This window comes from Dromaius novaehollandiae, chromosome 2 (assembly GCF_036370855.1).
Source record: "Dromaius novaehollandiae isolate bDroNov1 chromosome 2, bDroNov1.hap1, whole genome shotgun sequence".
Taxonomy (NCBI): Eukaryota; Metazoa; Chordata; class Aves; order Casuariiformes; family Dromaiidae; genus Dromaius; species Dromaius novaehollandiae.
Window position 1 is genome coordinate 139,933,717 of NC_088099.1, and position 24,518 is coordinate 139,958,234.

The window sequence follows — 24,518 nt, forward strand, 5'->3', positions numbered from 1 at the left end:
TGTTTGTGTTGTCTACCTGGATCTCTATATGGCAATAGAGTTATTTATTATTAGTATGAGCTCCAAGTGTGCTGAAATATTCTAATGAGTTGCCTCAACTGGATGTCCCTAGGATTAACTGTCTACGTTTTCAGCCAATGTTATTCTTCTGAATTCTGTAAATTATATAAATAATTTTATTATTGTTTATTATAGTAATTGAGTTTGAAGTTTATATCAGATTAAGTAGATCATTTTCTTCACTTTACATGTCTTTACCCATCGAGACAGCAATGCTTCAGACTACAAATTTATGGATCTCCCTTCCATTTACTGTTTTTTAATTAAAATTCATATCATAGGTTTTCCATTTTTTTTCACATCTTTGCAGTTAGTTACTGTTGTCATGGTAGGATCCAAAATAGCCTATATAATTTAAAAAGTCCGGCCACATATATGGAAATTTGTCAGTCCTGTTTATTTACTTTTTAAATTGTAATTTCATTGCTTAAATAAATTTTACTCTGTGATTTATAATGCCACAACTGTTTAGTAGCTGCTGTGTCGTAATAAATGTGCATACAGACTTGTGGCAACCTTTAAAGAAAAATGTAGATATATCACTAATAGCATAAGTTTTCTGCTGATGAAAATAAGAGTTTTTAAAATAAATATATATGTATATATTTTTATTATTAGGCTGGAAAGTACTATTGGCAATAATGTTTGAAATACAGTCATTTTCCTGTTCTTCTAAGGACACTAATGAGCCATCCCAAGGTACGTCTGATATGTGTTCTCTTACATCTCTTTCAAATAGCTTAATGAAGGCTTAAATGTAATTATAACACTTGTAACAGTATCTAATACTAGTCATCTTTTTTGATTCTTGTTTCTGGTATGGTGCTGGAGATCCTTTGCAGAAATTATACCATTGGACACTGAGCATCAGTCAGTGACTTACTACTGTCACTCCATCCCTGTAATCATAGTTCACCTTCTATCTGGTAAAAACAAAGTTGGCTATATTTGACTTGCCATTTAAATTTAATTTTTAGATTGTGAGATAAGGGTGAATGATTCCACCTTCTCACTTAGCTATATTTCTAATTTGCATTGGTAAATGGATTAGGAGGCTTCCTTGTAAAGATGTTTGCATTTACTGAGGAAAACCAAAACAGTAAGAAAGTAAACTTTTTTTATTAATGCCCTTCAAGGATTTCAGAATTCTTTTCTTTAAATTGAGGTATTGTAATGCTTCTTAGTTATGTCAGTAAAGAAAATACAGAAACCTAATTCTTATAGTAACACTAATGTTAATTTAGTAAAATTAAAAATAGTAACAGTAGAAGTAGCTAAATGTTTTCAGTGAAGTTGAAGTAATGTTGGTCTAGAAATCTGAACTTCTGCTTTGGGCTTTAGAGGACAGGAAGGGCAAAACTCTATATATGCATCATTAGGACTGTGTAGTGTAGGTATCCTGCACAGGCTGCTGGTATCCTATGTAGGCTGCTGGCTCTAGAAATAGTCAAAGCAACTTCCTATGAGATGCAGTTTTTGATATCCATTTTAGTGGACATCTCTTGTATCTCTCTCTTTCAAAAAAAAAATTTTGCAAACCATCATTTCCATTCCAGTAATGCTGTTTACCATAAATTACATCAAATTGTCATAAAAGTCAAAAGGGCCAAATGTAACCTGCAGATGTACAGTTTTGGATCAAGACGATAAGCAAATGTTCTTTTAAAAGAAAACAACCCACAAACTGTATATGAAAGTTGTCTTGTAATACTTTTATTTTACCTTTTAATTCCTGTTACTATTATTATTTTTGTTAATCTCTAGAGCACATTAAAACTCTGTGCCCCTGTGCACATAATTGTTTTAATGTTTCATATTTGTAGGAAAGCTACTTGCACTTTCTTCTTAGCTCTACTGCTAGGGTTTGGTGTCCTGTTCTGACTCCTGATGCCTTTTATTAGTGATCTCTGCAGTCAGATTCTCATTCAGTGTTACAGTTAAATAGTTTGGATTTGATAGCTTGACAGAGTGTTATTTATTTGTGTGGCTGTAATGCTAGTGGGGTTTAAAAAACCATAACTGTGAAATCTACATGTTATAAAATGTTCATGTATGTCATGTAGTTTGAATTTTCTAACAGGAGAACTACTCTTCTGGGGCTTCATCCCGTCATAAAGTCGAAGTATACATTTACTGGGACTAGGTATTGTGTGCCTAAGAGTAGTCTAACGTTGACTCTAGACCCTGTGGCCTTTTCTGTTCAGCTCTTGACTTTTCTATACTAGAAACTGGCAGTCTCACCTTTCTGGATTTTATGTTATTTTTTTCTGGTATAAACAAATTCCTCACTGAGAACTAGAATAAAATCTTCAAACTCAATTCATTTGGGATTATTTATATGTAATTAATTATAGCAAATTGTATTTTGACATTAGCTCCCTTTATCATATATGATTTCTTTGAAAAGTTTCCATCATATTATTCATGTTTTTTTGATTCTCTCTCCTCTTATTTCAGATATTATTGAAGTGCAATTACATTTTGTGAAAAATATGTGCCTATTAATAAATGTAGCTATTACATCCTCTTAGGTAGTTTCAAGACCAAGGGTTATCAAGTTCCAAATTGAAGAATGTGTTCACTGATATCAGCCTGCATGTAAAGTTTAGCAACTTTCCGTGTCTGCTTCTTTTCTGCAGATAAGAGCAAGTGTATCACAACAAGGCAACGTAGTTGTGCTTTTATAAATACTCCATTACCATGTATTAACAAAGCTATTCATCACATTCAAGAGTTAGAAGTAAAGCTGGAGAAATGCTTTCAACAGGTATGTTTGTGGTTGAAAATGGCCAAATGCTAGTACTGTTCTTTATCTTTAAGAGATTCCAGATTACTATGTTGATTTTTATAAAAATTTGAGTAAATGCAGTCTCCAAAACACTGCCTAGCAGGTTCATTTATTAGTCATGGTGTGTTTTTTATCTGTTTACAGTTCTGGCAAGTCAAACTATATTATTAAAATCAATATACCACAATATCATAATGTAATATATTGTAAATATTAGTAATTAATTAGTAGTTAATACACGATAATTCAGATGCACACAGAGTTGTCAGTGAAGTGGATAGTAAGAAGATCTGATTGCTGCTTGTGCAGACAAGTTATATTTAAATGATCTAGCTCCAGTACTGACAAGTGTGTTGTTATAGCAGCACGTCATGGACATTAGCATAGACTACAGTGTCTTCTACAAACATTGTTAAATGCTCTGCACTAAGATTTCTGCAACTGCAGCATAGATACTGTAAGAATCCAGGGTACATGAGCCACGGTCACATCTGAATTTGTGCTGATTAGACCCTCTTATGATACAAAATTCAGTGGCCTATTACACTTTTTGTTAAGAAACAGAAAAAGTATATATCATCTGAGATGTCTAATGGAGTTTATTTTTTGCTTTTGCAGTATGATCATGTGTTTAAGGAGGAGAAAATACCGTGGTAAGAATCATACAAAAACAGTTTTGCTTCAATGTCAAATTATTATTTGAGAAGCTAGTCTGACTATAAAATCTGCTCTGTGAACTGTAGGGTTTACTAAGTTCTCATTTAGAATGCACCTAAAATAAGCATTCTTAGTGTCTGCAGAAGCTAGCTGCTTTGGACATCAAAAGTGCTTATGGAGAATTTCTCATGTCTTTCCTACTCACTGTTTATTTTACAAAGATTGAAGATGATTTCTGGTCTCAGGCCCCAACCTAAATGATGAATTTCTGTGGGTAAGAGTTGTTAGGTTATTAAGTACCTGAGAAGGGACACAATTTTAGAAGTATTAAATATGGCGAAGAATCCTTATTTTAGGCTCTCATTCCTTTAAATTTTGAATTGGGAACATGAAGTTTAAAAATTCTAAAAGTTTCTGCATACTCACTCTAATCTGTATAAACTTCCTCAAACACTTCTGAATACAATTTTCTGAATTTGTATAGAGGTCGAATTTAATCTCATTTCAACTTGTCTAGAGACTTGTGAGAGGACAAATAATTATGAAACAGAGTAGGAAAAAAATGAATGAAACAGCCACTACATCATAGCATGTAGTAATAAGACATGATTTTATTCTTTATTCTTCCCTGGTTTTCCTATCCTGCATACTATTTAGATTCTTATTAAATGCATGATTTTTGTGTTTTCAGTGTAGTTTGTCAGCTATTCACGATTGGTTCAAAAAACTTCTGTGTGTTTTTGAGTTACAAAATTGCTTTGAATAACCTTATAGCATTTGCAACTGGGTAACTTTAAAGTTACAGAAAAAGAGAGGAGGCAGCTTAAAATAAACACAAAATTTAATTCCTAAATTAAAAATAACAATTTGATGAACTCGTTTATAGATATGTTTGCACTGGAAATATCTGGAACATACACATAGTTGTTGAAAGTTATAAATTTAAAATGTAATGTTAAAGCACAAAACATACAGTTTTTTTCTAAATTTTACTTAATGGATGCATGTATTTTGAAATACACTAAATGCTGTTTAGTGTATTTCAAAGCCAAATACTCAGGCTTAGGACCCCAAAAAAGACTACGTGGCTTTAAATTGAATTATTTATGAAGCAGACTACATTATGATATAGTTTTAATTATATTCACCTGTTCAAACTCTTCTTTTTAATCTTTGTATCTTATGCACTGAGCTTGTTGTTGCAGCCTTTTTGCTCAATGTGCCCTGCATTTCCCTGTGTGTTATTACATTTTTTTAAATACTCATGTCAGATATACCTGCTGAGCTATTTTGTGTTTGCCTACTTACCCAGCTCCTATTTATCAAACTCCTGCTTCTCTGTCTGACTTGGATTCTCCTCCTCCATCGCCAGGTCCCAGTCTTCTTGTCCAATGTATTTTATTTCCCACTACTGTTTAGAATTTTTTATTCTATTCCCAATACATTAAGTGTATTTTCCGTTGATCTAGGGAAGCTTCAGTTCTATTTCTTTTGGTCTGTCTGACATAGGCTTTTTGTCTGTTATTTCTTCATGGAAACTGAATATTTTCCTGGAATGCTTTCAAATACACATTTTCCCATTGTGCATATACGTGTGATAAAACACTGACTGCAGATTTTTTTTTGTCTTAGCTGCATATGAAGGACCCATATGTGGTCTTTAAGCTGCACATGTGAGCATAAATGGGTGGTGGTTATCCTTCATCTGCTTGTTCTCAACTCCAGTAGACTGACTAGAGTTTCTTGAGTTCATGTAAGACCTATGATTTGCTTGTGGTGTTCTTGGACTACTTGTGTTATTTCTTTCTCCCCTCATTTCCAGGTTAAATTTGTCCTGATTCATTTTGACAATGCCCTACTCTTTCCTGCTCTTGAGTCTCAGATTTCAAAAACTTGTCTGTGTTGGAGACTGATGAAGCATATGCCTTGATCATTTTTCCTTCTTTTGTCCAAAAAACATTGTTGATCCTCAAGTGATGACTTTCCTTAAACTGATAAAAGAAACTTGGGAAGAGTAACAACTTATCTACAACAATTTCTCTTTGGCAAATCCTTTGATTTGAGGCCAAAATTGAGGATCTACATAGTAGAAGATTTTAAAAAAACCTTGTTTCTCATATTCTTCTGAAAGTGTTTTTGTAAAGAGATGTGAGAAAGGCATTTAAATGGGAATTGTCTAACTAAAAATTATCAACTAAGAATTCTTCTGTACCATTAGTGTTTTTTAACAAGTTAATTATTCCATTTAATTAAGCCAGTATTTAAATGTATAAAACTGAAGATAGTAAACTTTTGACTTAAATTGACATTGTTAAATAAATATTACTAAATACAATCTAGAATTTTTTAGTGACAGTTGATTTTATCTACAGGAAAACAGAAAAGGTCAGTGCTGAATCTAATGAAGATACCTGGTTATCATTATCCACTAGATTGGATTTTCAAGATGCTAATGTATCTTGTAAAGGTAAAAATGTTTCATAATGCTTGGTCTGAGTTGTAAAGTTACTTACCTCATTAAATATATGCTTTGCATATTTAACAACAAATCCCAGTTGCGTAGTATATGTCTTATGTAAACGATGTGTGCATGTTTGTATCGTTGTCAATCTGAAAGACATCTAAATTGTAAATGTTATATATAAGTAATATAATAAATTATCCTGTTTGGAAGAAGATAATTTGCATTTCTGTGTTTAGATTCATACTGTGTTTTAACTTGTGTATGATTCAATCCAGCTAAATTAGTTGTGTTTGGTTGCTGGAAATGCTGGATTTTTTTTTTCCCTTTGGATTTCTGTAAAACAAATAAGTGCATCACTGTTACAAGGTATTCATAATGTGTTTTTGATAAAGACCCCCCCCTTTTTTTTTTTTTACGGTTCACACCTTTATTCAGAGTATACTTTTTTGAAATACTTTTTAAATATCTTAGAGATTTAGTGTACAATTTTTTTTGGAGCCAATGTACAATCTTTGTAAATAGAGGCTAGAGACTATGCTGTCTACAGCAAATTTTGTGATAAAATTTCTGCTGATGGCAGTGAAGCCAGAATTTCACCCCAGATCTTAAACAGTTTTTCTTCCTTTCAGTGCTTGCAGTTTTTAATCAAAATAATTCAGGGAATTATTAACTGTGGAATTAAAATTGGGATGCACTGTTTGAAGTCTGGAAGTCTGTAGCTTATGTAATTCACATTTCTTTTATAGATCAGATCACCAAGTGAGGACAGTGGATGATGAGCTCAAGGCATTTTGTATGGAAATAAATATCTGAGGTGTTTTTGATATCCAGATTTCACAGAGTGAAATGTTGACTGTTCACGTGTGTCAATAGTAAAACAGTGTTGTTGAGATATTACACTGAATATTATTAGCACTCCAAAGATTTTAATGTAGTCATTGATACTTCCATAGGAAAATAAAATGAAGTAAGAAGTATTTTTTAAAAAAACTGAAATAATTAGGAACTTGTATGATTATTTGCATGATTACTTACCCAAACAATGAGACAAAGATGAACATTTTGTACCATCCCTATTGTTACATTTTTGTTGAATACTATGTTTAGAAGGAACTGGAGAATAATGCTACTGAGTATGCAAGTTCTGTGTTGCAACCTGTGCTTGCTTTGATACATGTGAAGAAGCCCAACTTAATATTGAGAATGAAACTGGAGTAAAGACCATATGCTTAAGCCTTCATAAAAAAATAATTTGTATTTTTAAAGACAGCAATGTAACTGATTGTGTTTACTGGATACGTGTGAACAGGCCAACTTTGTATTGAGAATGAAGCTTCAATAAAGAGCATACATTTAAGCTTTCCTAAAAAAAAATGATTAATGTATTTTTAAAGATAGCAAGACTTTAACCTTGAAGCTGGAAACAAAAGCTTTGCTATTGGAAGTTACTGAGCTAATTAAGCGACTAGATACTCATTGCAAAGAGGCAGAAAAAGCTTTGGAGCAGGAGAAACAGCGAAGGAAAAAGCTAGGCATGAAACTTGATTGTGTGTCACTTTGGAGGCTTCAGCAGCTCCCTGCAGCCGTGCAAAAAGGTATTGGTATTGAAACTAAGACTATTTGTTGTTTTTCAGTCAGTTCATTATTAAGAATAAGAATTATGATAAGACTATAGTTGTGTTAACTCTTAATAGGATTTATCTATTAGATATAGATGGATATGGATATATTAGATATATCTAATAGGATTTATAAATACAGTATTTACTCTTCTGAATCTAGTTTATTTGAATATATTTCCAGAAAAATACCCAAGTGCTGTGGAATAGTTAAGCATTGTTTAAGAAATAGCTTAAAGAGTGGACAAGACAGTCTGGAGATGACTAGAGATGCTCAGTCTGAGGCAGAGAATGAGAAGTTGGAACAGAATTGTAAAATAATGCAATTAGGTTAAATCATAGATTAAACCATAAGTTAACAAATAAATGTTATTTTAAGAAAAATTAAAATGTGGTACAATTGAATGTAGCACTTAAATATTTAGTAGGAATTGTATGACATATGATTGATATGTCCCTTTAAGTCATAGACTCTGAGGCAGTTTACTGTGGCCTTTTGTGATAAAATTCTATTGTGTAGATGCCAGTTAAAAAACAAACAAACAAAAACAAACAAAAAAACGGCAGGGAAAAAAACAGCTATATAGGAACTGTCTCCTGACCAAGAGTTGTTTCCAGAAGCAATTATGATCTGAAGCTAAATTCTAGGCTTATAGCCTGTTGCTGTAGGAAAGCATGTTCAGAGGAAAGTAATAAACATACATGCGTTGGTATTATCTGTTAGTGTAAAATATATCAAATGTCATACACTTCTGTTGACAATATTATATGCTGTAATGCGTAGTTTACTAACTTTTCCAAATTCCCCCTCTTTTTATTGTTATAGTTTCTTCTGTGGTCTCAATATGAGAAATGCTGATGGCAGTCTTAAAATCTCCTCTTTGTACCTGGGATTGCCTGTTCTCTTGATATTTACTCTCCCTTTCTTTGCTCTTGAAACACTCACCGGTCCTTCTCTTACTCTTAGTTCATAAGCATTGCATCCTATTCAACTCTTTTTATTCTTCAAGCTGTGTTTCTAAAAATAACTTTTGAAAAAACTTTGTGGATATACTTTTTTTGTGAAGAGAGTTGTATATATGTGTGTATATATTTCTCTCTACTCGGCACTTGTGAGGCCATATCTGGAGTAGTGTGTCCAAGTATGGGCTCCCCAGTACAAGACAGATATGGCTTCACTAGAGTGAGTCCAGCAAAGGGCCACAAAGATTTAAGGGGCTGGAGCATTTCTTGTATGAACAGAAGCTGAGAGAGCAGGGACTGCGTAGCCTAGGGAAGGGAAGGCTTGGGGATATCTTACTAGTTTGTATAAATAAGTGTGTGTGGGGGGGAATTAGGATGACAGGGCCAGAGTCTTGTCAGTGGTGGCCAATGACAGGGTGAGGAAATTCCACTTGAACACAAGAAAACACTTTACTGTGAGGGTGAACAAGCAGTGGAACAGGTTGCCCAGGGAGGTTGTGGAGTCTCATCCGTGGAGATATTCAAAACCCATGGTCCTGGGCAACCTGCTCTAGCTGACCCTGCTTGAGCAGAGGAGTTGTAGGTCCTTTCCAACCCTGACTATTCTGTGATTGTATGATACAGTTTTGCAACAACAGCTCACCTTGGGATTTGTTTGTTTGTTCACTTTTTTTTCCTTTTGGAGAGTATTAATATTGGACTGTATTGCAAATGTGAAAGAAGTATTCTTAAGAATCTCACCCATCTTTTTATCAAACACAAATTTTTGTAGGCAAAATGAAAATAACACATTAAAATAATTTGTAGTCATATGAAAATAATAAAGCCCTTACTTGAATTGCTAAATAACTTAATCCTTTTTGTCCTGTGAAACCTGTACCACCATTATTTATAAAGCTATAGTGAGACACATGCTGGACTGGACTGGATTTAGGAACAACCTGACCTCCCCCTAAAGCTTGTTCTTCCCATCTGTGCCTTGTCAAACAGATATCCTGTCCCATGCAAGATGTTAAGAGAAACAGATTCCTTCCATCCTAATATTTAAACAAGTAAAACACTGTAACAAACAGCGCAGTTTAACAGAGCCCTGCTTACAAGTTTTAATGAATCCAAATGAGAGTGAGTGTAGAGTAAAGCTTCAAATGACTGCTAGCTCCTCTGAAAGACTGGAAAGAAACATCATATGATACTCCAGAATAACCCCCCCCAAAAATAAACAGAAGCTAGTCTTTGAAACCACAAAACAACTTATGTGAAAAATAATTGTTGAGTACACTTTTTTTGCCCTATGGGGTTGACGCTTTTGAGTTTCAGATCTGTGGCCAGAAGCACTATCCTCAGATGTGTGTCAGACAAACTTGAGGATTCCAAGAAAATGAACACCAAAGGAAATGGTTACGTATCTTATATTCACATCGTCAAAATGAAAGGGTTTTCTAATGTGAGAGAAGAATGGAATGAATGTTCTGAAGAAGCTGACAGGAGTCAATTTAACCTGGGATCAGACATAAATAATTTTCTACTTCAGTAGGAGGAGTCTTTTCATAACAGAGATATGGACGGTAGAGCAATCAACAGAAGTAATCAGAAATGGTTGGCTGTCTTGGAGAATAGATTCCACAGTAGTGGATTCCTTCTTTTACAGTAGGGACTCCTCCTGCACAGCAGTTAGAACATCCATTAATTCTGGTACAACAAGTGCTTGAGAACTGTGAATTGTCGTTTGCCAGTATGATTCAAGCTACAGCCATTTCCTCGCCAACAGAGAATAGCAAACTTTGGCAGACAAGCTCATTTGATCAATGCAGTGTACTGGATTAATGTCATAGTAGGTTAATCACCAAATTCTTAACTTTATGAAAGGAAAGAAGGGTATATACACCATCATAATAATGAACCTGTTGTTTTAGATTGTAATATCTCTAAAACTTTTTTTCCTTTGTGTCCCCGTTGTCCCTCACTGCTTTGAGCTGTTTCACTTTGGCTCGCAATTTGTCTTTAAAGAGAACAAAAGTCTGTTTTTACTTAAAAGAAACTTTAATTTTTCTTGTCTGATATTCTTAAAAATTCATGAAAGACCACAAACTAAAGCAGACCGCACATTTCCTCAGTAAAAGCTGAAGTTTCACAGCAGTGGGAATTTATGCTGCAGTATACCAAAGACCCAAAAAGGTCGTAGGGACTGAGTGGTCCTTCCACTCCAGGTACAAAGAAGAGAAGGTACAACATCTTTAGAAATTAGCAAATCAACAAATTGTGGCTGCCAATCCACGTATGTATTTCACAGATACGCTAGACAATTTTGACCACTGGCTTTCAGATCTGTAACAATATATAGTCAGTATATATTCTTATAATCAGGGAATTTGCAAGCAAAGCATCGAATTTTTAGGCTCTTTCTGCACTGTGGCACCACAATGTTCCCACACATCATGCTTGGTTATTGTCACTGAGTAATGGATACCTCAAAGGCTGACTAAACTCACTTGCTGGTATCTTCACTTCTGATTTTAAGGCTTTTTTCTTAGTTCTTGTACATGTGCAGCACTTCCCATCATGTGCAGGTATTGCATGGCTGTCTCAAGTCTTCCAGTAGACAACCATAAATCTCCCTTTCATTGTCGCAGAAGCTCCTTTCAGTGTTATCTTGTAGTTGGTTTGTGGATAGTTTGTTCTTTTATATCCACATGTCTAGTAAAACATTAATTGACTAGAGGAGCAAACAACAGTCAGAATCTTAAAAAGTAGAAAGAGAAATGCTTTCTTTTATGCTGTGTTGGGCTGGCAGATTATCCTTTTCTTTGTAATGGAAGCAAGTGATTTCTCAAGAAATCGAGGTTCATAACGTTTTTCAGAGCAAGCCACACTGATGTTAATAAACTTGTTTCGGGTCACCTAAGGCTTGGTGTGCTACCCAAAAGCAGCATTTCTATTTATGGACTGCTAAGCTTGTAGGGAAGAATAAATACAAATACTCTGTTAATGATAGTAGGTGAATCCCTGGCAAACTCTGGTTGTTGAGAAGTTTTAGAAGGCGAAAATATCTCTGCAGCAGCATACTTCCACTGTTAGAGATTCAGTGGTCGGTGTGCCTTCACTAAACTGGTTTTCATATGATTGATAACTGTTTCTGTTCTGAAGCATAGTCTTCCCCTTTCAGTCTATTATATATTTCTCAGACTGAGAGCAGCAGAGCAGTGTTTACAGCTGTTCCAGGAATAGGGCCTCAGAGAATGTCAGTCCCATCCTCTTGTCAATCCTGTTGGCCACTTCCTTGCTGCCTTGTTTGGATGCGGTGAAACGGGAAACTGTAGGCTCCATCACAGTATCCTGCCACATGTCTTTATTACTGTGGTGATAAACTAAAATTAGAGGTGATGGGAAGCCGGTTAATATTCCTAAATACTAATTAGCAAAGCATAGCAGTGATTTGTCTGTAGTCTTACTATGGTTTTAAGAATGGTGCTGGATGCCAAAATGAAGTTGAAGATGGAGAGAGAGAAGTTGCATAATTTGTATATTCCTGCATGTAAAATAACTGTCAGTACTCTGGTGCACATAATCCTGACTTCTTTGGCAAATACCTCGCAATCCGGAGAGTGATGACAGTGCAAGAGCCTTTCATAACTGTGTGTACTTAAGGTAAACACTCAGTGAAACACAGTATATAATGGAGGCAAGCCTGAACCAAATGCTGTTTTTTCTTGCCCAGAAAGGCAAAATGTCAGACAGTGCACATCCTTGACAGTGTATGGGAATAGTAATTTTTTTTTTTTAACCAATGGCTAATTGTTATCTTGGAAACTGGAAACCTGCTTTAAGGTGTTACCTGCTTCCAAAGATTGCTGTTCTGCTTTGGAAGGACAATATGTGATGCACTGAAAACAGTGGCACTTTTTCATCACTTTTTTGAAGAAGAGGACCTTGAATAAAGTTCATCAGAATTAAAATTTATAATTAACACATTTTCAATTCTGATAATGCATGCAATGATACAATATTAAAAAAAAAACAGCAGGAGGTTTGGGTGTAAAAATTCTCAGCTCTCCTCTCTTGATTTATTAGTGGACTATGGCAGTATGACAATGTGTTCTTGAAGGAAATTTGTCATTTTTTGAAGATTATAATATTGTATAGTATTATATATGAGACAAAAATTATGCCAAATAAAGGGAAAAAACCCTCAGGGATGTTGTAATTATCCCTAATCTAAGTATTACAAACCCAGGAGATTCTTAATTAAGAGTTTGCATGACTTATTCTGAGTAGACACTGGATCCTGTTATTTCTTCAGACTTCTCTTGTTTTCCATTATTGCTAGCTCCTGCTGCACTTATGTCCTGTAACACATTCAGATAACTGCAATGGCATAACCCATCCTCAGAACTTACCTTCTCTAAAATAAAACAACAATCGAATGTAAAACCCATTTTATCCATCCTAACGTTAGACATCCCTTTGTACAAGAAAAAAAGCTACTTATTCATATAATGTCCTTGTATGAAATAATGAAATTTACATGTTTGTGATTTATGACTTGTTAACAGAGCAGAATTTCTTGACTGTTAACAGATGGCATTAGATGTTCCACAGCTACTTCTCAGAACTAGAGAGTCTTTTTTTTCAGTAAAATGTTCTTATGTCTCTCAAATTTATAGTGAAGTTTACTTCAGTTGAGACGTTCTCTGAAGTTTTCTTATCTGATAATCTTAGTTTACTTTTCCTAGTTGGATACTAATACTTTTCCCACGTAGAGCATTATCTGCTGCAGGATTATTAGGACATCAGCTGTAATGAGCTTTTTTTTCTGAGCATGATAAAATTATATGATGTCTTTTGAAATATATCTCACAGCAATAAATGTTGTAGTCATGTATTTTCTTTGTACGGGCCCTAGGAAATTTACGCCAAAGTAAGAAAAGTAAATCCAATAAACTGAATTAAGTACGCTGTACTTCTGTATGGCAACATGAATATGTTTTGTTTGCTGGCTTTGAATTTGTATCTTTAGTTTAGCTTTCTTAAAGCCACGTTCTGTTCAGGAATTCCCTGAAATGAAAATAGTTGGCATATGAGAGAATATCAGGAGGAAGTATTGTATATACTTACCCTGTTCTTCCTCTGCATCCTCGTATGTCTACTGCTGGATACCAGGAAGCTCAGTATAGCTGTTCTTGTGTTAAAATAACCTCTTCTAGATGTGCCTTAAGGCTAGATGTTTCAATTTCCTTTATAAAAACAAAAACATCCCTCACTTTGAAGATTTGCTTGAATGATATACTGAAATTGGGTTTCAGAACAGTTCCACTGTTAATGCCGAATTTGGTGATACCTTTTGTGACCAGTGTCCTCTGTTGGCCTTTAAAGTAGTTTACAGCAAAATTTTGCAAGTCTTAAATACTTAGTATTGTATCAGCATATTTCATAATCTCATTAAGTATTCATAGTGTCACTCAGCTACTCACATTTTGTTATGCTAATTATCTTTTTAACAGAATATGAAACACATACTCAAGATATGTTGGAGCTACAATGGCATTTTGATTGTAAAAGCCGCCAGTTACAACAGGTAGAAAACCAAGTACTTAAGATAGAAACAGTCAACAGAAAGATTCAGGAGGATATAGACTTCATGAAGAAACACAGCCCTCTGCTGGAAGAAAAGCTGAATCTAGAAGGTGAAGCTATGAAGGATGTGTTATTGGCTTATGGAAAAGTAAGTACAAATAGTATAAAGATGTTTCTACTAGAATCTTTCCACTAAATAGGTGCAAGCAACTTCAGAAAGCAGTGATCTTTTGGTAGGACCAAAGTCTGTTTTAAATGCTGTACACAAAGACTGTGAATTGTGTGCCTCTACTGTTTTATACAGGAGCTCAGTGCAGACAGAATCTGGGGAAGGTAATGCTGTTGATTTTTAATAAACATCTCCTAAGCATATATGGTATACAATTCTAACTTTATAAGTTGATTGTGTTTGGGGTTTTTCACAGGAACAGTAGAAGGCATTTATCTGTTTTGTGCACAGATTATTCTCAGATTTCTCTGTGGGATATGGAGATCCTAGACCCTTTCAAAGAAAAAGTTACAAGATTTAATTATTTTTCAAGTGTTCATGTACATTTTTTTTCCTAATTTATTTGTTGAAATAATTAATGCCTAATGTGGAAAATATCAGACTGAACAATCAAGGTGTAACAAAGCTGTAGGCTGTTTAAAATTGATGTCTAAAAAGGAGAGCTATAGAGTAACTTGAAGTACAGATTTTACTACCAATTGTTACGTTTTCAATGTATTTTCTGTAGTAACTTTTAATTACAAATATAGAGATGAATCTCTCTTTCAAGTTGGGGTATTTACCTTCTCTCCTAAAAATTGTTTTATGTTCATGAATAATTTTTAATAATCATTGTTGATTTTAAGTGGTTTTATTTTTAACTTCTCATTTTGAGTTGTCAACAGCTATATATCATAATATTTTTAAAATTAGAAAGAATTAGTGGCATATTGTATCACATAAATAAAAGGATTATAAATTAGTGGTGCATTGAGTCACTTCTTTTTTCTTAGTTTGATATTAACAGATCATGATACAATATGTCTGAATTACAGCTTGCATATTCTTTTATAAGTCTGGAAATAATTTTCTACACACTAAAAGCTGTATATGGTTTTGAGCTATGAGACAGTTCATAGTTAAAAATTAGCATGTTGTTCTTTCAGTGTTACAGGATATTTTCAAAATATTGGCTATTAAAAGTCAGACTGTTTTATTTTGCTTTTTATTTTATATCCTTTCTTTTTGTTGATGCCTTAGGATATATTATGTGCATTCAGAATGGTGAGATGTTCCGTAATGCAATTCAGGAAGCAGACTTCAAAATTCTTTTTTGAAAAGCTATTTAAAAAAAACTTTTTCATTATGGTTTTTTTTTTGTTCCAAGAGGTTACAGTACATATCATAAGAACATAATTTGGTGTTACTGTAACTCATTTATATATTTCATCTCAATAGAATTTCTAATAATTAAATAAAATATTTATGTCTTTTATTGTACAAGAATGTATATGCTATTTATTTCTCAGTTTTTGTTGCTTTTTTCCTCCCATGGCATTAAAAAAAAGTAGCTGCCATTTTAATTTGCTTGTAATTAAAACAATTATTTAATTTTAAATCTCTAGCTTTTAATATCCAGAGAACCAGATTGAGCAGTTAAGTAAGTGTTAGATTATAATAATGATTTTATATCATGTTAATTGCTGATATTTGTGGTTATAGTTTCAAAAGCAGAGGCAGTAGGCATATGCATAGCTCCATTTGAAAGTTAAGAGGAACAGAGTGATTCAATGCTATTTATACCATTGAAAATTGCCTTCATTGTTTTTATTGTCTCAGGCCCTTTTTTATATCTGTGACTGTGTGGCTTGCACATCCTCTAGGAGACCTTTAAGTAATGATTCTGTCAGACTGCTGAGTGAAACCTCAGTCGCTTCTTTCAACTTTATTTCTGTCTTTCTGCTCCAGAGGTCACTATCTTCCCATGGAAGTAGCCACCTTTGCACAATAACTTCTGAGTTTTGTAGTAGAATGAAAGCCCTATTGCTAACACTGACTTCTTTATGTCATGCAGTTTTACAGGTCATACTCTGTTGTCTTCTACCAGGATTGTATCTATTGCAGACCATGCAGTATTTGTTGTTAGGTGGTATGATACCACAAGGTGCCGCTTCAAGGTTCGCAGTTTAAAATTGCAAAGAGTTGGACAAATATATAAATCATTTTTGTATTTGAACATTGTGTATGATTTTTCATAAAAACATCTTTCAGAAAACTTGTTTTATTTTCTTAGGCGTCAAAAATATACAGTGATGTTCACTGTGAACTTGTGGAAATCCAAAAGACAATGAAAAGAATTGATGAAGAAGCTGAAAAGGAGATAAAATCTATGTCTCAGAAAATTAAATATGCTGAGATGCTGTTTAGTCAATACAAGTAAGAGCTATTCAAAATGGTATTAAAATATCCTGGTAGTTCTTAACAGTGACAATCAAAGCATAGAAAATTTGCATTTAGAAAACATTTTAAATTCTAATTTTGTAAAATTAAAGAATCTTCTTTTATGTATAACAAATTATATATAAGAACGGTTTGCCTTGTTTATCTTAGCCTGCTTTAGCAGAATAAGGAAGGGATAGTGTCACACAAATAGCGTGTTCCATGAATCCTCTTAAGCATGCCATTTTTACCTTATTTTACTTAGTTATATATGAATTTTTAATCCTTTTGATTGAGAGAACATTTTGCTATCATTCTTAATGACTGCACATATTACTTGCATCAAACATCAGCATTTACCGTAGTATCATAGTTATAATAATAACTTAATTTTCAACTTGCTTGTTAACCAGAACAATTCTAGCCAACAGCACAAACATTTGAACTTACTAAATTTCATGTCCGTATTTTCCTTTTTAACAAGCAAAGTTATTATAATTTTATTGGATTGTAAGGTCACTTCTGTATAAAAGCAGACTTATATTGCAGTTTCCCCATTGTCACCTGTGGTCAGGTTATCAATCTTTGAATTATCAAGCAGAAGTATACTGACAGAAGAACACCAGTCACTGACAAATGATCTTCCCTGTCTGTTGCTGAATGTACAGACCAAGAGAGTCAGGACCAAGAACTGTGGCAATGAACAAGAATACCAAGTACTTTTATGTTTGATAGGAAGTTGTACTCGACTTTGCTGCATGTGCCTATGGCTGATTGCCAGGCTGTATTTGGTGAAGTATCTAGTGACATAGTGGCTGTTTTTCCCTTGAGGTGAGAGAAGCTTACAGGCATGATTGAAAGAGATCGGAAGTTGTCAAGGTAGCCTTTACTGGCAACAACAGATGTTTCAATACTGCAGCCATGTGGCAGCAACTGTACTTCAAAGACCAGGTATTTCAAAAGTTGTGCATAGTAATTACAAAGTATTTACCTTTTGTGGTAAGCAATCAAATTTGGTCGATGCCATTCATTCAGAACTACCTCATGTTCCCAAGCATTTATATCCCCGTTCCATAATTCAGGCTGTGCTATGCAAAGCCTGAGTTGAGACAGCACATACTGTTTCACTAATTCCAGACAGTTGATGTCAGAAAGCACCTGACATACAATAGAAGGTGTAAACATGTCTTGCTTAGTGGTGCTTCTCTCCAGGCAGCAAAATTAATTTAATTGTTGAGATGTACATGTAAACTCAAGTTTCTTTGGTAACCTCCCATGCAGCAGAGCCACTGCCAGGGACTGTTCCATCTAATTCCCATTCCCTATTTCTTTTCAAGGATCATTCTCTGTAGCATTTGTTTTAGAGTTGGCATCATTAGTTTGCCTAGGAGCAATAAAGGAACAACTGCAGAGCAGAAGGGAAGAAGCTTCTAGTCATAGTATTTCTTCATTTTTAAAAAAGAAAGGGTGTCTTTTTATAAAAAGATACATGTACCATCTCAAGTTAATGTATTTCTTCTGTGATGATTCTGTCTCTTAAACTTTAAGACACTGCAGCTTTTTTACTGCAGGATGTCTGTTGCCATACATTGATCCGCTCTGCTCACAGGAAGTACTGCAGACACAAAATGCTATGTGATCATTTCTGGAGGAGGGTTATGTTCATTGGACTATCAGTGGAAATTAGACTATTTGCAGAGTTCCTGTCAATAGTGTTGGGTCACTCAGTGAGAGGAGCAATCTGTGTCTGCTAGATTACTGGATGTTTCTGGAATGCTTTTATGCATTATGCATTTTATGCTTCCCTATGACTGTGAAATACAAGAATTATTCTTCACACCATCACAGATTTAATGTTTGTAAGAGCTCTTAGTCATTTCTGATCAGTGAAAGCCTATTTGCCATCTGTACATATCTAGGAATCCTGTGTCACATATCAGCCCATTTTTGTCAAGAAACTTTATAAATTGTTATTAATAGAAGTAAACTTTGTGATTTTTCATATTTTATGGGCCAACAGCAACCTACCAGACTTTCTAAAAAGACACAAAATAATCATTTATGAATGGCTTGTAGACAAGCCCATTGTAATTCCTGTATTCTGTCAGTTAGACCTTTTGTAGGCTTGTCTGCTGTGAGGTCCAACACCAAATGGTCAGATAACCAAGTAATTATGAGAGCTTAGGACACTGGCAGTGACCTTTTTATTTGATATATCAAATAGGAATAATTGTTATGGTTTTTTATTTGTATGTAAACTGCTTTAGTTATCTATGATATAATGAAACAGTGGACACTAGAATTTGAGAATAAGGTATTTTGGTCACCCCCATGAAAAGCCCCCTCTCAAAGGGACATAAAAAAGAGATTGTAACTGCTGTAACTGTTTCCTGTTGGTTTTAGATTTTCTTTTCCTTCCTTTATTCAAGAAATAATTGTAGTTAGTGTGATTGTTTGGCATATCTTTTATGGTGTTTAGTAGACCATCGTGAAGAGCTGCACATGATTAAAATAATGAGAGTTGAATCATTTCAAGTTTCTTTAGATTATAAAATGTTAGTAACTTTATTTCAAAAACTAATTAGCGCCCAGGAACTTGAAACACCTCTTTTAGTCCCACAGTAGGAGTACCTATTGCCTGGCTCAGAAGCAGTCTAGGTCCTAGGATCTTACAAGCTGTTAAGCTTGCAACACAAAATATCCCTGACTTTTGTGAAACAGTGTGCTCTTACAGTATATTTTGGGGTAGATACCAACCTCAGGAAATTATTACTTTGACTAATATGACTGATGTTTTGATGTCTGCTCTCCAGGGAGAACTGTCCTTGCCATTCAACTACAGTGGGAACCTTACACATACTTGAAGAAAGAAAGGTTATTTATATGCAATAATCCTGTTTCTTTTATAGTCACTGTGGATCTCAGGGCCATTGGCACTAAACTGCAAGGAAATTAAAGAAGAATCATAGCTCTTCCTGTCACATGCTTATACTTCAACATGGGAGCAGGAGACATCCCAGATCACATACATTTACCTGAATGACATTGGTGCTTGAGAAGTTCCAGTCTTGCACTTCTAAAGTCTCTGTGCACTTGAAATGAGATCCAAACTGTCGATATTATCAGTAAGGACTAGTCAGTGTAAGCTAAGAAACTGTATTTTTTCAGTAAGATAGCTAGCTTAACAGTACTAGGGAAACAAGCCTCTTTGGCTGACTTGTTTCCTTTTTCAGCATGTTCGAGTTTTTCTTGTTTTGAGTCTAACCTTTACGCTTTCCTGGTGTTACTTTGCTTGAATTCAGGATAATTTTGATGCTATATTCTTTTTACTATTATATTATTGGTATTTTATGTTATTGAAGATGTTAATATATTTCTCATCAGATTGAAAAGATTCACATAAAACATGTTTATGATTAGTTAACTAAAGCTTAACCTTTTTCATTTCAGAGCCTGGTTTTCAATCTGAAAAGAATAATAATATACGGATATTAAAATTATAGACAAAAATATAGCCAAAAATGTTAAAAATATTTTAATATACAAAGCTTAAGACCAGATTTTTGTAATGTTAACCCTTACCAAAGGCTGGAGTGACTTATGGAAATCACCATGTGATTCTCCAATTAAAGTTACTGTATATGTCTGAAAGGAAGAGTATGTGAAGAGTGGGAGATAATGCTTATTTTTGAGAGATATGAGCCTGTGTATGCAAGATCATTTTGTCTTCATAACGTTTGGAATTTTAATTATAGCTTAAATATGTGTATAGAGATGATATGATCATCATTTGCTGCTGCTTGTATTCCAGTTGAGAGAAAACAGGCAGCACAGACCCTGATTCTGTACCTATAAAGTTCATTGCAAACCTTCCTGTTGATTTTAATTAAGGGAAAGATCAGGTCCTGCATAAGAAATATTCTCAAAATATAGTGTGATTTAGTTCTATGTATTCAGATTTTCTGCATATCACTTCAGTGTTTCACTTACCCACTTAGTGTTCTGTCAGCCTGTCTAAATTACTAGCTGCTGGCAAGAGTTGTTAGCAATGGTTATAGTGATGCATTAGTGGAGGTGATTTTACTGTGTAAAACCAGGATAAACAATGCTAAAATATATGATTTTGCTTTTTTAAAAAAAAATTATTATGACTGTACCAGTAGATACCTGCTTTTAAACTATATTCCCCATCAATTTGTATTTAGTAAGTATAGTCAACATCAGTTTGTTACCCTCCTCTTGTAGGCAAATTGCTGTAGTTTGGGAGCCTAATTGTAAGATGTGTAAGATGATAAATGTTGCTGTGTATTATGAACCTCCTTGACTAACCTGTATCCTGTGACTTTGGATTTTGACATTGTTCCCTCTTGCTTATCTCTTTTTCTAAGGCAACTTTCATTATTTTCAGTGTGGTTTCATAAGACTTTTCCTGTATCTTGTGAGCTGTCCATGATGTTGTTTGACTCCTTTTCATTTATGCAATATACTTTTCTGAAACAGGTTGAAAGGTAATCAGAGAGTATTCCAAATGAAGCCATACCAGTGACTTTAATAAGGACATCTTATTTTTTATTATAATGTTTTTCATCTGGTTTCTTATTTATTCTAACACCTTGTTAGCTTCTTTAACTGTGCTAAATGTAGAGTAGAATTTCTAAGTGTTTCGTGAAAATATGTAGATGTCTTTCCCAAATTGTTACAGTTACCGAAGAATTTTAAGGTGTATTGACTGCTTAATCTTTTTCTCTCTGGTATATTTTTCTTTGGAGTACTAAATGTAATATGCTGTTGTGTTCCACATTTATTTAGTTTGTCTTGAAAATTTTCTCAAATTTCTTACAGTTCTTTTAGGTCTTGACTGTTCTAAATCATGTTGTGTGCAGACTTTCAATTTTACTAATCCTTGCCCTTTCTGGTCGTTAATAATATATTGAGACAACAGATATGGGATGATGAGGAACCATGTTGTTGACCTATTCTTTTGAAGAAAATTGATCATTTAATCTTCCTCTTGTGTTTTCTCATTAGTATTAGAATTCTTTATCTCACTGTAAGACTATTTCACTTTTAATAGTCTTATGTGGGATTTTGTTTAGTTTTCTTTAGAATTCTATCATTGTGTCACGCCTGTCAGCCTGCTTAGCAGTTGTTCGGTTTGGTTGCGGTAGTCTTGGTGGGAGTCTAGACTGAGTTTGTTTTACGTACAAGAAAAAAATTGAGGTGTTTGTCCAGATCATCAGTGACTGGCTGATTAGCACTTTTAAGTTTCCGTGTGACAAACGTTTGTTCTAAAGTGCATTAAAATTGCTTTACAAGAACTCTGTGTCCCTCTGAAACAAGCCATAATGTAAGCAACACCCAATGACAGTGGCAATAGGTACCTAATGCTGGGAATTCATCGTCTATGAAATGAAATCTACCATGTTTGTTTTCTGTTTCATATAGTTAAGGTATTTCCTGTTCATACCACATGACAATGATATAGACTGTTGTGAATCTTGCAACCTGTTCTGTTTATGTGAATGTAAGCTAAATTAAAAATGTTAATGATAGCACTGTTTTTAGGAATGTCCACATTCATAGGAAAGAATCAAGTAGAAGACTGTTTGTTCTGTCCCTAAGTGATGAAATTGTTTTTTGTATCCAGTAGATTCTTTTTCTTGTAGCCTTTTGCTAGAGTGGTCATTCAGGTCATACTTAAATTATAGAGGAAGTAGACCCTTCAGTTCTGTGTACTCACAACTCCTTCAGTTGCCATGTGAGGAGGATTAGAATAACATGCGATAGCTACAAGAAAGACAAATTTGCTGTGGCACAGGGCTCAAATACTGTTCTTCAGTTGATTCTCTCTTCTGTATGTTTAGTACCATCAGTGAGAGAATGAAGAATGCTGCATGAAACTCACAATACCGATGCTGGAGTACATCACACAGTCTGGTATTCTTACACATATTCTCCACGGCTGACAGTACTATGTTTTTCCTTGATGTTTTACTCACAAAAGTTGTGGCCAATGGGTAATATGAGAAGAAAATTACACTCTGTGACATGACTCTGTTACATGTCTGTCATGGATAACAAGAATTAAATAAATGTTTTCTAATTAAAGCCTTATATTCTCCCTAAGTTATTTTAATATATAGGGTTGATGTTACAGGAAACTTTTTAAAGTTTTTGGATATCATGTGTGGAGCAGGTAAAAAACTTAAAAAAAAAAGTGTGTAAAGGAGCTTGCATCATACATAGTACTGTCTTCCAGTGTTTGCACACAGATTCCCATATACTGTATATATTACATTTTTTATTTTATTGTTTTTAGAATAAACTGAAATGTCATTTATATGTTTATTTCATGGATGGTGGGATCTAAGAGAGTAGAGAAGGTGTTAGAAGTATTAGGTTTCATGCTCATAATATGCATTCTGTGATATTTGGAATGTGACTTCTTTGCAAAATAAGTCTTTACTCCATCACTAGCTGGAAATCTTGGAAGCAAATAAAGGAAGAGTGTCTGTCAAGCAGTCTTGTAGGAATGGTTCTTGAATTACTGATGAAGCCTTCTTTTCATTGCTGTTTTCTGTTGTTTTACTTTGTTTAAGTATGCAACACCAGGCCAGGGTTTTTATTGGATGTAATGCAGTAAATGTCTTTAAAACATAACTACTGTTTGTCTTAGTTCTGCCGTGATGGATTTATTTTGCCACTTAAGGCAAGCTTGGGAAATATGCTACTGACTGAGGTCGTTCTCCAGGGAGCATGAGGGAGACTCCTCTTTTCTACGTGGTGAAACAATAATAAAAATAATCGCCAAGCACCAGCTGTCATTGTAAACTTTTAACCTGATCTCTCGCTACTTCTTTTGCCTTTCACCAAATTCATTCTCATACACAGCTGGACGAAAAAGCCTGTGCATAGCCTGTAATGGTACTAACAGTATCTCATGGGAGTGTTTTTCTGGATATTGTAGTTATTGTTATCTCTTCCATAGTTATGAGCTGTTTTCCTTTTGATAATACAATGTCTGCTGATAAACCTGTGATTCAGAGTGTAAGGTCTTTACCCCCTTGCCTATTATATGCAAGTTCCTTTTTACATGAGGAATTAGAGTATCTAACTGCATAATGGCACCAAATATACTGGTTATGTGACTATATAGAAAAGAAGATTTTTCTTCCCGAATGACATTTGTTCACAAAATGACAGTGCACTGGATTAATTGAATGAAGAAGGTTCTGGACTAGATTTAGCCACTAGTAGAGAAAGCTCTCTATTTTGTTTACTTGTTAACAGGGCATATGAAACAAAGTCTTCTGCTTAACTACACTGATACCAGTTCATAGGTCCAGTTAAAAGTTGTAATGTTGGCAGTCTGTTTATGTACAAGTGACCTGGCAGCATGAGTAGTCTTGATGTCTGGCTGAAATCGTATGAACCTGCCAGGGTAGATACTTGGAAATTATCTCATGCGTACCTGTACAAGAAACGTAGTCACCATAGAGAACCAAAATAAATCTTTACTAATTCAGATCTGCTTTACATTTTCCTTTATGGAGAGGGACTACCTTGGAATATTTCCAAATAGATGGATTCACTTTGTATGTATTTCTATTAGGAGTGAGTTAAAGCATTCTGAATTTATTTGGACCAAATACTGTATAAAGTTAAAAGAAACAGAGGAGAAGATTATAAAGGATGAAAAACACCTTGAGGAGTTAGTGAAGCAAAAAGCAGAAATCCACGAAGATGCAAAATGTTGGAACAGCAAAGTGAGTGTTGAATATTTATAAACAAGCAAGTAAATGAGTATCTTTTATTGAAAAGTACAAGAATGCCTGAATATTTTGTATGTTTAAAAGTTAAGGTCCTTTATAAAAGCAAAAATGTAAATACTGACTTTAAAAAAAGTGCTATAATTGTATAGAATTTTTGATTTTGTTTATTCTTCTGTTGTAGTATTAGTTTGCAGCT

General features: G+C 34.3%; 1 protein-coding gene across 3 annotated transcripts in view; it reads left to right on the forward strand.

The window, feature by feature from the left end:
- The window catches only part of CCDC178 (coiled-coil domain containing 178), a 54,846-nt gene that overhangs the window by 11,746 nt on the left and 18,582 nt on the right, over window positions 1-24,518 (forward strand). For 2 of the 3 annotated variants that reach the window (XM_064507599.1, XM_064507598.1), the window contains exons 2-6: window positions 679-759; window positions 2,700-2,827; window positions 3,467-3,501; window positions 5,878-5,972; window positions 14,050-14,270. In XM_064507599.1, the coding sequence (XP_064363669.1) occupies window positions 702-759; window positions 2,700-2,827; window positions 3,467-3,501; window positions 5,878-5,972; window positions 14,050-14,270 (537 nt within the window). In that variant the 5' untranslated portion in view covers window positions 679-701. Of the gene's footprint in view, window positions 1-678; window positions 760-2,699; window positions 2,828-3,466; window positions 3,502-5,877; window positions 5,973-14,049; window positions 14,271-16,404; window positions 16,605-24,518 lie in introns of those variants that run through there. The other variant, XM_026102992.2, reaches the window with a different exon arrangement.